This window comes from Mustela putorius, unplaced genomic scaffold, assembly GCF_011764305.1.
Source record: "Mustela putorius furo isolate JIRA1106 unplaced genomic scaffold, ASM1176430v1.1 tig00000224_pilon_pilon_pilon, whole genome shotgun sequence".
Classification (NCBI taxonomy): domain Eukaryota; kingdom Metazoa; phylum Chordata; class Mammalia; order Carnivora; family Mustelidae; genus Mustela; species Mustela putorius.
In genome coordinates, this window is record NW_025421321.1 from 30,077,228 (window position 1) to 30,092,260 (window position 15,033).

The 15,033-nt window shown below is 38.8% G+C and overlaps 1 protein-coding gene across 1 annotated transcript; it reads left to right on the plus strand.

Moving 5' to 3' along the window:
* The first annotated feature begins 289 nt into the window (after positions 1-289).
* On the plus strand, positions 290-2,678 carry CUNH2orf74 (chromosome unknown C2orf74 homolog). The gene is made up of 5 exons (XM_004742024.2): positions 290-443; positions 536-729; positions 956-1,078; positions 1,175-1,385; positions 2,209-2,678. Exons 2-5 carry the CDS (start codon positions 635-637, stop codon positions 2,380-2,382), a joined length of 603 nt encoding a protein of 200 aa, XP_004742081.1. The 5' UTR covers positions 290-443; positions 536-634; the 3' UTR covers positions 2,383-2,678.
* Positions 2,679-15,033: the final 12,355 nt, after the last annotated feature.

Below are 15,033 nucleotides of genomic sequence, written 5' to 3' on the forward strand. Positions count from 1 at the left end.
GTGGGACTCATTGTTCATTGTCTTTGAAAGAAGCAGTAAGGAAATGCTTGGGATAAGAAAGGAAAGCTGGTGTTTGGAGAACAGGAAGAAAATCCTTGTCCAAAGAGTGCCAGGATGGTGCCACATGGCCGCCACGCCAACCCTCTGAGAGGAGAGGACAGTGAGATGGCAGCCCAGAGGAGAGTTTCTTAGTTCTCCTCCTCCAGCAGGGTTGTGCTGACACTATGGTCCCTCTAACCAAACCATTCCATGATTCTATGATGTCACTGAAGAGAGAAGAATGGGGAACTGGGTTTGGGTCCAGCTGCTCCAATTCCTCTCCTCTGGATTCTGATAGTTTTTGGGGTGAGGGGAGGTGAGCTGAGTGATCACTCGTGTCCCAGCTCAGTCTCCCCTCTAACCACCTCAGCCCCCACCACATTTATGGAGAGAAATTAGCCAGTGTGAGTCAACTTCATCGAAACAAACACAGCATCTTTTATGAAGCTGATAAAAGAACAACAGTGAAAATAGCCTTTTATTCTTCTGTTTCTAGAAAACTTAAAGAACAAGAGAACTACATTCAAACTAAGCTGGAAAAGAATATATGTGCCATCTGTGACTGTGAGAGTGGACGAGTCTTCTAGCTAACCCTATGAGCTTTGAAACCACAGCAATCACTTTCTTCATCCTCCTTCTAATTTGCTTCATTTGCATCCTCCTTTTATTGGTGGTTTTTTTATATAAATGGTATAAATCCATGCTGATAAATTGGGATCAGATTTCAAGTCACACTAACAAATATATCTAGAAATAATATAAATCAACTTAAAATAGAACAAATAATGCTATAGCTATTTACTTTTTCCATTTCAGAATTTTAGAAATTCTAATTTCCTGTTTAAAAATGAAATTCCATGCCAAGTAAATCAAGACCATTCTTCTCTTTCTGAATTTTTTGCTTGTTCATTTTCAGTTTCCAAACCAAGAACGATGAAGATACAGAAAAAAGTCCTTGTACAAATGCTAATGGAGGTGAAGATTGTTTAGCTACTAATGCAGCTACTGCAGGGACAGACAATTCAGGAGACCCAGAAAAGTAAGTCTGTACCATAGAATGTCATAGAAAGCCATTTTGGGGTATGATAATGGTGACTAACATGCATAAATTTTAAAAATCCTGCTAATTACCCAGGCCTGTCCTAACACAAATCATGGACTTGAACGGACCCACGAGGCCTGGCATTCTTGTCCAGAGACGGAGTAAAGAAGAGGTGGTCACACCCTTAGAAAACAAAGAGGACGTAGTCGAGAAAGAGGAGGACAAAACAGAGGAGAAAGAAGAGCCTACGAATGCTGAAGGAAATGGTGAAGAGGTGATGGCCTTATCTCCCCCCAAGGACAAGGTCAGAATCTGTTTGATTGAAAAGGTGGTAAATTATTTGGCTAGGTACAGTGAGATGATCTTGCTTGAAACTTAAGTCTGTACCTGGAAGGAGCACAATATCTGTAGTCATCTAAACCATTCTTAGTTCATCAATCCATGTTATTAAACCAGTCATGTACACCAGATCCAGACACTTGCTCATTCCTCACACTTATATTTGTGGGACTCTTAATAATTCCCCTTCATTTTGCTTTTCTCAGAATCCTAGGATCTCAGAGCTGGCTGAATCCTTGGAGATCATCTAGAGATCCAGCCCTCTCATGTTACAAATGAGAAAACGAGATGACTTGTTCAAGGTTATTCCTCCACCTCAGCCAAGCTCTGGACCAGAGCCCGTGCCCCTGTTCTGTTTGTGTGCTGTTCAACAGCACACAAACAGGCTTTCTTGAGCTTTCTTGAGCTCCCTGTCAGGACTCTCTGATAGGAACAGTTCACATCTTCCCTCAACACAAGGCCCATGCCCAAAGGCATGACGATGACTTAGGGGACTCTTCTAACCACAGAGATATGAAAATTAGATCATGATGGATTATCACTGCTTTCCTGTATTATTTAGAAATACTTCTGTTTCTCAACTAGCAATGTTTTTTTATGCTTTTATTTATTTTTATTTTCTTAAATTTTTATTCATAGCACTCACCATAGCACATATTCTCCTCACAAACAATGCTTCTGTATTTAATTTAAAATATAAACTAAGTTAAAAATATAACATTTTTTAAAGCAGGACTTCTTTCCTTCATAAATTGATCTTTTGTACTGTTTGTTCCATTCTCTTGCAGGACGAAGATTTGCCAAAACCACCCATACCTCTCAGTACAACTCCCTCAGGTGTTGAAAACCCCAAAAGACCTTTAAAAGGAGTGACATTTTCTAGGGAGGTAATTGTTGTGGACCTTGGGAAGGAATACCCAACACCTCGAAGCTATACTCGAGAACATAAAGAAAGGAAATGAGCTCAAAAAAGGCTGAGAGTGAAAGAAATGTAAGCTTAGACTACCAGTGAAATAACTGGGGGTACAAGATCATGTTGAAACAGCAAAAATACGGGGAATTAAGCACATACAAATAGTATTTTACCTTTGTGCAGAAAGAAGTGGGCTATATGCAAAGTTCTGTAAGTAAAATACCCAGAGCTTGAATATAGTGTTTTTAAAATTCAAATCTGAGTTCAAGAAATTGTTTGTATTAAGTGTCCTTAAAACACTGTCTACTCAAACACTGTTCTAACATGTGAATAAAGTTATTTGTGTTTGCGCAGATGTCTGTTAGGTAAATCATATTTAAGGGGAACTTTGGAGAAAACACCTGTTTCTTTTAATTTATGGTTTTAAAAATTTAAATTCAATTAGTTAACATATAATGTTTTATTAGTTTCAGAGATAGAGGTCAGGGATTCATTAGTTGCGTATAATGCCCTGCGCTCATTACATCATGTCCATCACCTGGTTATCCCATCCTCCCACCCAACCTCCTCCAGCAATTCTGTTTGTTTCCTATGAAAAAGGGTCTCTTACGGTTTGTCTGCCTCTCTGATTTTGTCCTGTTTTATTTTTCCTCCCTTCCCTATCATCCTCTGTTTTGTTTCTTAAATTCCACATGTGAGTGAAATCATATGATAATTGCTTTTCTCTGGCTGACTTATTTCACTTAGCATAATACCCTCTAGTTCCATCAATGTCATTGCAAATGGCAATATTTCATTTCTGATGGCTGTATAGTATTCCATAGTGTGTTTGTGTGTATGTGTGTGTGTGTGTGTGTGTGTATGTACACACACACACCACATCTTCTTTATCCATTCATCTGTCAATGGACATTTGGGCTCTTTCCATAGTTTGGCTGTTGTGGATATTGCTGCTATAAACATTGGGATGCACATGCCCCTTCGGATCACTACATTTATATCCTTGGGGTAAACACCTAATAGTGCAATTGCTGGGTTGTAGGGTTGTTCTATTTTCAACTTTTTGAGGAATCTCCGTATTATTTTCCAGAGTGGCTGTACCACTTGCAGTCCTACCAACAGTATAAGAGGGTTCCCCTTTCTCTGCATCCTCGCCAACATCTGCCACTTCCTGAATAGTTAATTTTCGCCATTCTGACTGGTGTGAGGGAGTATCTCACTGTGGTTTTGATTTGTATTTCCCTGATGCCTAGTGATGTTAAGCATTTTGTCATGCTTCTGTTAGCCATTTGTATGTCTTCTTTGCAGAAATGTCTGTTCATGTCTTCTGCCCATTTCTTGGGATTATTCTTTGGGTGCTGACTTTGATAAGTTCTTTATAGATTTTGGATACTAGCCCTTTATCTGATAAGACATTTACAAATATCTTGTCCCATTCTCTCAGTTGTCGTTTGGTTTTGTCCATGGTTTCCTTTGCTGTGCAAAAGTTTTTTATCTTGATGAAATCCTAGTAGTTCATTTTTGTCTTTGTTTCCCTTGTGTTGGAGACATGTCTTGTAAGAAGTTGCTGCAGCCAAGATCAAAGAGACCTGAGTTCTCCTTAAGATTTTGATGGATGCCTATATCACATTGAGGTCCTTCATCCATTTTGAGTCAATTTTTCTGTATGAGATAAGAAAATGGTCCAGTTTCATTCTTCTTCATGTGGCTATCCAATTTTCTCTACACCATTTGTTGAAGAGACTGTCTTTTTTCCATTGGATATTCTATCCTGCTTTGTTGAAGTAGAGTTGAGGGCCCATTTTGGGGTTCTTTACTCTGTTCCATTTATCTATGTGTCTGTTTCTGTGATAGGGATTGTAGTGAATGTGTAAATTATTCTAGGCAGTATAGACATTTTAACAATATTCATTCCTCCAATCCATGAACATGGAATGTTTTGCCATTTCTTTGTGTCTTCCTCACTTTCTTTCATGAGTTTCTATAGTTTTCAGAGTACAGATCTTTACCTCTTTGGGAAAGGTGGTGATAGGGCATCCACTAGGCTCCCTGTCCCCCTGCTGCTCCTTCTGTAAGAAAATGGAATATTTTATGCCTAGTACTCACACGCAACATTTCTCATATTTTGTAAATCGTTTTTGAGAATGCAGACCACCTCACTAAATCGTGAAAGGAGAAGCTATTTTACTTTTGGTCTCTGTGAGTCACATCTCTTTAAAGGTTTACATGAAAATTCCAACTAAAGATGTTTGTTAAAGTTAAACAGTGTGCACTATGAATCGAACATCTTTTTATTCAGCCTGTACACAGATCTTTGTTTAGAGCTCTCAGAATTACTCAGACAACATTTTGTAACTGCTGCTGTTGCTTTATACGTCCGCCATAAAATGGCATTTAAAAAGAAATAAAGGAGATGTTGCACAGTTTTAAACCAGAAGGTGGCACTTTGTGGCTACTTATTATAGCTCTACTGGAACAGCATAGATACAGCAATAAATTACAGTAATTTAAAAAAAAATCTCCAGATTAGAGAAGTTCTCAGCTATAATTTGTTCAAATAAACCTCCTGCTTTTGATTAGGTTTATTCCTAGGTATCTTACAGTTTTGGATATAGTTGTAAATAGAATCAACTCCTTAATTTCTCTTTCTTCTGTGTCATTGTTAGTATATAGAAATGCAACTGATTTCTGTGCACTGATTTTATATCCTGCCATGTTGCTGACTTCCTGTATGAGTTCTAGCAATTTTGGGGTGGATTCTTTGGGTTTTCCACAGAGAGTATCATGTCATCTGCAAAGAGTGAGAGTTTGACTTCTTCTTTGCCTATTCAGATTCCCATTATTTCTTTTTGTTGTCTGATTGATGAGGCTAAGACTTCTGGTACTACGTAGAACAACAGTGGTGAAAGTGAGCATCCCTGTCCTGTTCCTGATCTTAGGCAAGAAGCTCTCAGTTTTTCCTCATTGAGACTGATATTTGTCATGGCCTTTTCATATATGGCTTTTATGATACTGAGGTATGTTCCCTTTATCTCTACATTGTGGTGTGTTTTAAGAAAGAATATTTTGTTAAATGGTTTTTCTGCATCTATTGATAGGATCATATGGTTCTTATCCTTTATCAATATGGTGTCACACTGATTGATTTGTGGATGTTGAACCACCCTTGCAGCCCAGGAATAAATCCCAAATGGTCATGGTGAATAATCCTTTTAATATACTGTTGGATCCTATTGGTTAGTATCTTGTTGAGAATTTTGGCATCCATGTTCATTAGGGATATTGGTCTGTAATTCTCTTCTTTAAGTGGGGTCTTTGGGATCAAGGAAATACTGGCTTCATAGAATGATTTCGGAAGTTTTCCTTCCATTTTAATTTTTGGAACAGTTTCAGAATAGGTGTTTATTCATTCTTCTTTCTTAGAATCCCCCTAGGAAGCCATCTGACCCTGGACTATTGTTTGTTGGAAGGTTTTTGATTAGTGATTCAATTTATTTGCTGGTTATTAGTATGTTCAGATTTTCTATTTCTTCTTGTTTCAGTTTTGGTAGTTTATATGCTTCTAGGAATTTCCATTTTTATCTGATTTGTTGGCATATAATTGCTCATAATATTCTCCTATAATTATATTTCTTTGGTGTTGGTTGTGGTGTCTCCTCTTCCAATGATTTTTTCATTTGAGTCTTTTTTCTTTTTCATAAGTCTGGCTATGAGTTAACCAATCTTGTTAATTCTTTCAAAGAACCAGCTCCTAATTTTATTGATTTGATCCCCTGGGTTTCTTTTATTTCTGTATCATTGATTTCTGGCCTGATCTTTATTATTTCTCTTATCCTGCTGTATTTAGGCTTTATTTGCTGTTATTTTTCTAGCTCCTTTAAGTGTAGGGTTAGGTTGTGTATTTGAGACTTTTCTTGCTTCTTGAGGAAGGCCTGTATTGCTCTCTATTTTCTTCTTAGGACTGCCTTGCTGCATCCCAAAGGTTTTGAACTGTCATTTTTTTTTTAAAAAGATTTTACTTATTTATTTGACAGAGAGAAATCACAAGTAGATGGAGAGGCAGGCAGAGAGAGAGAGAGAGGGAAGCGGGCTCCCTGCTGAGCAGAGAGCCCAATGCGGGACTCAATCCCAGGACCCTGAGATCATGACCTGAGCCGAAGGCAGTGGCTTAACCCACTGAGCCACCCAGGCGCCCTGAACTGTCATGTTTTTATTTTCATTTGCTTTCATGTGTGTTTTAAAATTCTTCTTTAATTTCCTTGTTGACTAATTTATTCTTTAGTAGGATTTTTTTTAAAGATTTTTTTAAATTTTTATTTATTTGACAGGGAGAGATCACAAGTAGGCAGAGAGGCAGGCAGAGAGAGAGAGAGAGGAGGAAGCAGGCTCCCTGCTGAGCAGAGAGCCCGATGCAGGACTCGATCCCAGGACCCTGAGATCATGACCTGAGCCGAAGGCAGTGGCTTAACCCACTGAGCCACCCAGGCGCCCTCTTTAGTAGGATTTTTTTAACCTGCATATATTTGTGGTTTTTCCAAATTTTTTCTTACAGTAGACTTCAAGTTTTATAGCATTGTGGTCTGAAAGTATGTGTGGTGTGATCACAATATTTTTGTACCACTTGAGTCCTTATTTGTAACTTAGTATGCAATCTATTCTGGAGAATGTTCTATGTGCACTTGAAAAGAATGTGTATTCTGCTACTTTAGGATGTGAAACGCTCTAAATATATCTGTTAAGTCCATCTGGTGCAGTGTGTCATTCAAAGCCCTTATTTCCTTGTTGATCTTCTGCTTAGATGATCTGTCCATTGCTGTGAATGGGATGTTAAAGTCCCCTACTATTGTATTATTATCAATGAGTTTCTTTAAGTTTGTTATTAACTGATTTATATATTTGACTGCTCAAATATATTTATGTTAGGGCATAAATATTTACAAATGTTAGATTTCTTGTTGGATAGACCCCCTTATTATGATATACTGTCCTTCTTCATCTCTTGTTACATTCTTTGGTTTAAAATCTAGCTTGTCTTATATAAGGGTGGCTAATCCAGCTTTCTTTTGATGTCCATTAGCTTAATAAAAATGGTTTTCCACCCCCTCGCTTTCATTCTGGAGGGGTTTGGGGTTTAAAATGAGTCTCTTGTATGCAACATATTGATGGGTCTTATTTTTTTTTTTAATCCATTCTTATACCCTGTCTTTTGATTGGAGCATTTAGTCCACTTACATTCAGAGTAATTATTGAAAGATATGAATTTAGTTCCACTGAGTTACTTGTAAAGTTGCTATTCCTGTAGATTATCTCTGTGCCTTTCTGGTTTTTTTTACTTTTGGTCTGTGTTTATGCTCAAAGGGTCATCTTTAAAATTTCTTGCAGGGCTGGTTTAGCATTCATGAATTCCTTCAGGTTTGTTTGTCTTATAAACAGTCTCTTCTTTTCAGAATGAAAGCCTTGCAGGATAAAGTATTTCTGGCTGTATATTTTTCCTGTTTAGCATGTTGAATATATCATGCCAGTCCTTCCTGGCCTGCCAGATCTCTCTGGACAGATCTTCTGTCAGCCTTTTGTGTCTACCTTTACAGGTTAAGGACATCTTGTCCCAAGCTGCTTTCATGATTTTCTCTTTCTCGTTGTAATTTTCAAGTTTCACTATAATATGCCATGGCAGTGACCTATTTTCAGTGATTTTGTGGGGAGGTTCTCAGTGTCTCTTGGACTTGAAAACCTATTTTCTTCTCCAGATTAGAGAAGTTCTCAGCTATAATTTGTTCAAATAAACCTCCTGCCCTTTTTTCCTGCTCTTCATTTGGGATTCCTACTGTATGGGTATTATTTTGTTTTATGGAATTGCTGAGTTCCCTAAGTCTACCTTCATGATATAATATTTTTCTTTCCCTCTTCTTTTAAGCTTCACTATTTTCCAAATTTCTCTTCTATATCACTGCTTCACTCTTCTGCTTCATTCATCCTCATTTTTATGGCCTCCAGTTGGGACTGCATCTCAGTTATAGCATTTTTAATTTTGCCTGATTAGATTTTAGTTATTTTATCTTGTAAGGGGTTCTCTAATGTCTTCTATGCTTTTTTCAAGCCAGCTAGTATCTTTATAATTTTTGTTTTAAATTCTAGTTCAGACTTCTTACTTATATCCAAATTGATTAAATCCCTGGCTGTGAGTACTCCCTCCTGTTCTTCCTTTTGGGGTGAATTTCTCTGTCTTGACATTTTGTCCAGAAAAGAAAAAGAAAACAACAGTAAAGTAAAACAAAACTAGATCCTAAGTGTGTTTTGGTCTGCTTGTAAAAATAAACTAGATCCCAAAATAAGAAAGAAAGAAAGAAATATATATATATATATATGTATACAAATAAAATAAAATACAATGAAACAATTTATAAAATTTAAAATTTAAAAAAATATAAACTTGTGTGTAAACCTGGTGATTCACAGACCTGTACCCCTGGGGATAAAAATATATGTTTATAAAAAAATAAAAAATTAAAAAATATATATAAACTTATATAAAAATAAAAGTTAAGGGGCACCTGGGTGGCTCAGTGGGTTTAAAGCCTCTGCCTTCGGCTCAGATCACGATCCCAGGGTCCTGGGATCAGTTCCCGCATCACATCGGGCTCTCTGCTCTGTAGGGAGCCTACTTCCCTTCCTCTCTCTCTGCCTGCTTTTCTGCCTATTTGTGATCTCCATCTGTCAAATAAAATTAAAAAATCTTAAAAAAAATTAAAAGTTAAAAAAATTTTTAAAAGAATTGAAAAAAATAACCAACCAACCAAACAAACAATAAAAGATTAAAGAATAAAAGTACACAGGAGACTAGATACTATTTCCCTCCCCACCCCGAGGCTGAAGATTTGCAGCCCTCTATGATCAATAAACTTGGTGAGAGAAGTTGTTTGGTCTTCTGGGGGAGGGGTCTGCTGCGCTGATTCTTTTTTTTTTTTTTTCTTTTTTCAGTGTTCCAAAATTCATTGTTTGTGCACCACATCCAGTGCTCCATGCAATACGTGCCCTCTTTAATACTCACCACCAGCCTTACCCCATCCCCACCCCCCTCAGTTTGTCAGAGTCCACAGTCTCTTGTGGTTTGTCTCCCCCTCTGATTTCCGCCAACTCACTTCTCTCCATCTTCCAATGCCTTCCGTGTTATTCCTTATGCTCCACAAGTAAGTGAAACCATATGATAATTGAGTCTCTCTGCTTGACTTATTTCACTCAGCATAATCTCTTCCAGTCCCGTGCATGTTGATACAAAAGTTGGGTATTCATCCTTTCTGATGGAGGCATAGTACTCCACTGTATATATGGACCATATCTTCTTTATCCATTCGTCTGTTGAAGGACATCTTGGTTCTTTCTACAATTTTGGCGACTTTGGCCATTGCTGCTATGTACATTGGGGTACAAGTGGCCCTTCTTTTCACTACATCTGTATCTTTGGGGTAAATACCCAGTAGTGCAATTGCAGGGTCATAGTGTAGCTCTATTTTTAATTTCTTAAGGAATCTCCTCACTGTTTTCCAAAGTGGATGCACCAACTTGCATTCCCACCAACAGCCTAAGAGGGCTTCCCTTTCTCCACGTGCTCTCCAACACACACTGTTTACTGTCTTGTTGATTTTGGCCATTCTAACTGGTGTAAGGTGGTATCTGATTTCTTTAGGTGGATTTGCTGTAGTTACAATGTGCCTCCAGGGCACAGGGAGGCGGGGCTTGGTGTAAGCAGCTCTAGAGTCCACCAGATGGCACTAATGTGCTCCCTGAACTCTTGCAGCACAGACGCACAGGGTGAACATGGTACCCCCCCTCCCAACTCCTAGGCAGGAGCTGAAACTTTGCGCCCCTCACTCTTCAGTGAGCTCTCACAGAAGAGCAATCAATCACTCTTGTCTCCCCATTTTCTGTTAGAACACTGTTCACCCTGCCCGTGTCTAAGCATTTTTACCTCAGGTGACGGAGTTTCAGAACTCCAAATTTTAGGGACTCCCACGGTGCAGACACATCCTGTTCCTCCCTGGGAGGGTCTCCCCACACTTCTGCCTTTTGCTGGCTCCCTCCCAGGAAAGCAGTCACATGACCATGCAGCAGTTTGCAGCTACAGCAACACAGCAGAAAACCTAGATACCTAGACTGGCTGTTTACAGCTGGCTTCCCTGTTCCTAAGCCTGGGAACCGTGCCACACTTAGCTACCACTTATTCTTTTTGTGACCCTGGGGATCCTCAGACCACACTGTCACTCCTGGGTTGCTGTCCTGCTTCACCCCTGGCTTCACCTTTAAGCCAGGCATGTTCCCCACTGTAGCAGACTTCTTCTTCTTCTTTTTTTTTTTTTTTTTAAGATTTTATTTATTTGACAAACAGAGATCCCAAGTAGGCAGAGAGGCAGACAGAGAGAGAGATGGAGGAAGCAGGTTCCTTGCTGAGCAGAGAACTGATGCAGGGCTCTATCCCAGCCCACTGAGCCACCTCGGTGCCTCTGGAGCAAACTTCTAAAAGTTCGATTTTGCACTCCACTGCTTGTAATACTTTGCGGTAGCTTCCTTAAGCAAGCTCCCTCCTCGCTGCCTTATCCTCAGGTATTTCACACTGGATTCGGCTTCCACACCTGCTACCTTCCAAACAGTCACTTTCCCTCTCATAGACTTGCAGCATTTGTTTTCTCAGACCTCCGACTGATCTCTCGGGTGTTCAGAATGATTTGATAACTATGTAGTTGTATTTGAGGGATGAGACAAACTTGGAGTTCCCCTACTCCTCCACCATCCTAACTCCTTCTGCCCATTTTTAGATAGGAATATTTGGGTTTTTTGGTGTTGAGTTGTGTAAGTTCTTTATATATTTAGGTATTAACCTCTTATCAGGTATATCATTTGCAAATATCTTCTCTCATTCAGTAGATTGCCTTTTTGTTTTGTTGATGGTTTCATGCACTGTGCTAAGGGCTTTTATTTTGGTGTAGTCCCAATAGTTTATTTTTGCTTTTGCTTCTCCTGCCCAAGAAGACATATTTAGAAAAATGTTTCTACAGACAATGTCAGAGAAAATACTACCTACTTTTTCTTCTTTGGGTTTTATGGTTTCAAGTCACACATTTAGGTCTTTAATCTATTTAGAGGTTGTGTGTGTGTGCATGCGTGTGCACACGCACACGTGTGTGTTTGTGTGTGGTGTAAGACAGCAGTCCAGTTTCATTCTTTTGTATGTAGCTGTGCTGTTTTCCCAGAGCCATTTTTTGAAAAGACTGTTTTTTTTCCCCACTATATAAAGAATTCCCTAATTTTTTAAGCCTGAGTAATATTCTATTTGTATATGTGCTGCCGAAGCGAGCACAGTAATATTCTATTTGTGTGTATATATGACATTTTGTATATCTGTTCGTCCATTGATGGACACTTGGGTTGCTTCTTTTTTCTTGTGAATAAAGAGGGTATGAATGTTTAAAATTTTAATCTAAGAAATTTGAGACGTATGGATAATGATTTATTGCTATGTATGTGGTGTTATGGTTTCATTGCCCCTATCTGCATTTGTATTTACTTTGTTGCAAGCTGATGAGAAAAGATTAGAGGAGGAATTAATATGTAAATGATGCATCTATGTCAAGTGAAGACTAATTTCCTGGTGACTCACTGTACTAACCATGATTTTGTAAATGTCCCAATAGAAGAAAATGGTGGGGAAATTGGCTGTTCCTGCCCATGATAGTACAGGCACCTGAACTTCCAGTAGGCCAATGGTACCACAACTACAGGGTAAGCAGCAGAGCAGTCAAAGAACAGCATCTGGCACTAAATTTCAATTTGCATTTTATTGGTTTTGTGCTTTTGTATTTGATGTGTAAATTTGTTTGGGTTTTACAGTTGAATAAGAGCTCCAAGGATAAAAAGTTGATATCCAGCTTTATGTTTCCACATTATAAAAGGAGGATGGAGGCATGAGATGTGTCCCCCAGGATTAGGTTATTGAAGAGTAACAACCAGAAGATAAATGGAGGTGGCTGAAGTGACAACCTGGAATTGAAGGATGAGGATCTGGAATTGGGAGGTGGCAGCACATAAGGAGACTGTGAAAGAGTAAAGAAAAGAATGTCAGTTTTTGGTGAGATATGGGAGGAAAGAGAGCGGGGCACCAGGATAACTTCTGAGTTTGGATACCTGAGGGACGGTCAGAAATAGGAGAGTCTAAAGAGGGGACTAACTTGAGAGAAGAGATTAGCTGGATTTTAGATCTGTTGAATTTAAGGTGTTTCCCAGAAATTCAGCTGAAGATGCTCAGTGATCAGTAAAGCTTTCAGAGTCTGTTTTCATCTTCTAAGCTATGAATGCAGTGAAAAGTTGAGCAGTTCTTTCTCAATGCCTACTGGTGCTTCTCTTGCAGAGTTAAGATCAAACTTTCCACCTTTCCTCTTTAATTAGCTGGTAACCCAGGGACTTTCTTCAAATGACTACCTCAATTAGGGCACATCATCCAAAAGCCAAAAGGGACAAGTTTGATGAATTGGATTATTAAAAAAAAAACAAAAAACAAAAAACTTCTATTCAGCAAAAAATAATTTCAAAACACCAACAACAAATTGGGAAGTCCTGTTTAAAAAAATATTTTAAAATATTTTTTATTTTTATAAAAAATATATATATATATGTGTGTGTATATATATATACATATATATATATTTATATTTATATTTAAGAGAGAGAGTGTGAGCTGGGGCAAGAGAGGGGTAGAGGGAGAAGGAGAGAAGAAAACTCACACTGAGCTCCGAGTCCGACATGGGGCTCGATCTCACAACACTGAGATCATGACCTGGGATGAAACCAAGAGTTGGAAGCCTAACCAACTAAGCCACATAGGTGCTCCAGAAAGTCCATTTTTAGAAAAAACATTTTATACTGAGATAGTTTCAAATTTACAGAAAAGTTGCAACAGTAGTACAAAACTGTGTGCCTTAAATCAGATTCCCAGGTTAACAGTTTACACATATGTTTATTCATTCATATATTGTAAGCATTTGAGAGTAAGACACAAACATGCTGTATCATTTACCCTTCACACTTTAGTCCACATTTCCTAAAAACTGGGAAATTCTTCCATATAACTGCAGGTCAACCATCAGCAAACACTGATATATTATTGTGTATGGATCATCTAATCCACATTCAAGATTTGCCTATTGTTCCAATATATTTTTATAAGTTCAGCATCCAAATCAGAATACTGCTTTTCATTTAGTTTTGACAGCTCTTTGATCTCCTTCAATTTGAACCAATTCCTGAGACTTTCTTTGATTTTTTCTGACCTTGACCCTTTTGAATATTACAGGTCAGTTACTTTGTAGAATGTCTCTCACTGGGTTTGCCTGATTACTTTACGATTAGGTTCGGGTCATGTACCTTTAGCAGAACTATTCTAGAAGTGATCCTGTGATCTCAGTGCATCATATCAAGAGACATGTGCTCTTTAGGCGTGCATGGGTGACTCAGTCAGTTGAGCATCCAACTCTTGGTTTTAGCTCATGATCGCAGGGTCATGAGTTGGAGACCCATGTAGGTCTCCACACTCAGCAGAGTCAGAAATTCTCCCTCTGTTCCTCTCTCCATTTGCTCGCGCTCTCTCTCTCAAATAAATAAATAAATCTATCTTTAAAAAAAAAAAAAGAGGTGGCATGGGCTCCCAATTTGTCCCCTAGAAACTGTGATATAATTTAAAAATTTTTAAAAAGATTTTATTTATTTGAGAGAGAGCATGAGAGAGAGCATGAGCAAGGAAGATGGGTAAAGGAAGGGGCAGAGGGGGAGGGAGAAGCAGACTCCCCACTGAGCAGTTAGCCCCGTGTGGTACTCCATCCCAGAACCCTGAGATCATGACCTGAGTGGAAGGCAGGTGCTTAACGACTGAGCCACCCAGGTGCCCCAAGAATGGCCTTTCTAATGGGTGCCTGGGTGTCTGAGTTGGTTAAGCATCTGCCTTCAGCTCAGGTCATCCTGGGGTCTCAGGATTGAGCCCCACATCAGGCTCTCTGCTCAAATATTCTTAATAGTAATTACATTAATTCTGAAGATTTTGTGAAATTACTTTTAGGAGAAATTTCTTTTAGGCCAATGTAATTATTGATCAATCATCTACATAGAATACCTTTTCTATTTGCACTGTAATAAGATGATTTCTGTTCGGATAAAATTTTTTTTAAGATTTTATTTATTTGACAGACAGAGATCACAAATAGGCAGAGTGGCAGGCAGAGAGAGAGAGGAGGAAGCAGGCTCCCTGCTGAGCAGAGAGCCAGATGTGGGGCTCTATCCCAGGACCCGAGATCATGACCAGAGCGGAAGGCAAAGGCTTAACCCACTGAGCCACCCAGGTTCCCCGGATACATTTTTTATGTAAATAAATATTTTTGGTCACATAAAATTTTAGTGATTATAGCTTCTGCCTTTGTATATTTTCTGATGTCTTATTTTCCCCCAGGTTACATTTATATATCTAAATTTTACCATGTAATGTTCTATTAGTAATACTCTATATGCAATCTCTACGCCTGATGTGGGGCTCAAGTGCGGGAAGGACCCCGAGATCAAGAGTGACATGCTCTCCTGACCCAGCCAGCCAGGCGCCCCTCTCTGTGAATTGGATAAAAGATGGAACAGTGAATCCACAAGAAAATGGTGCCCAGTGACTATT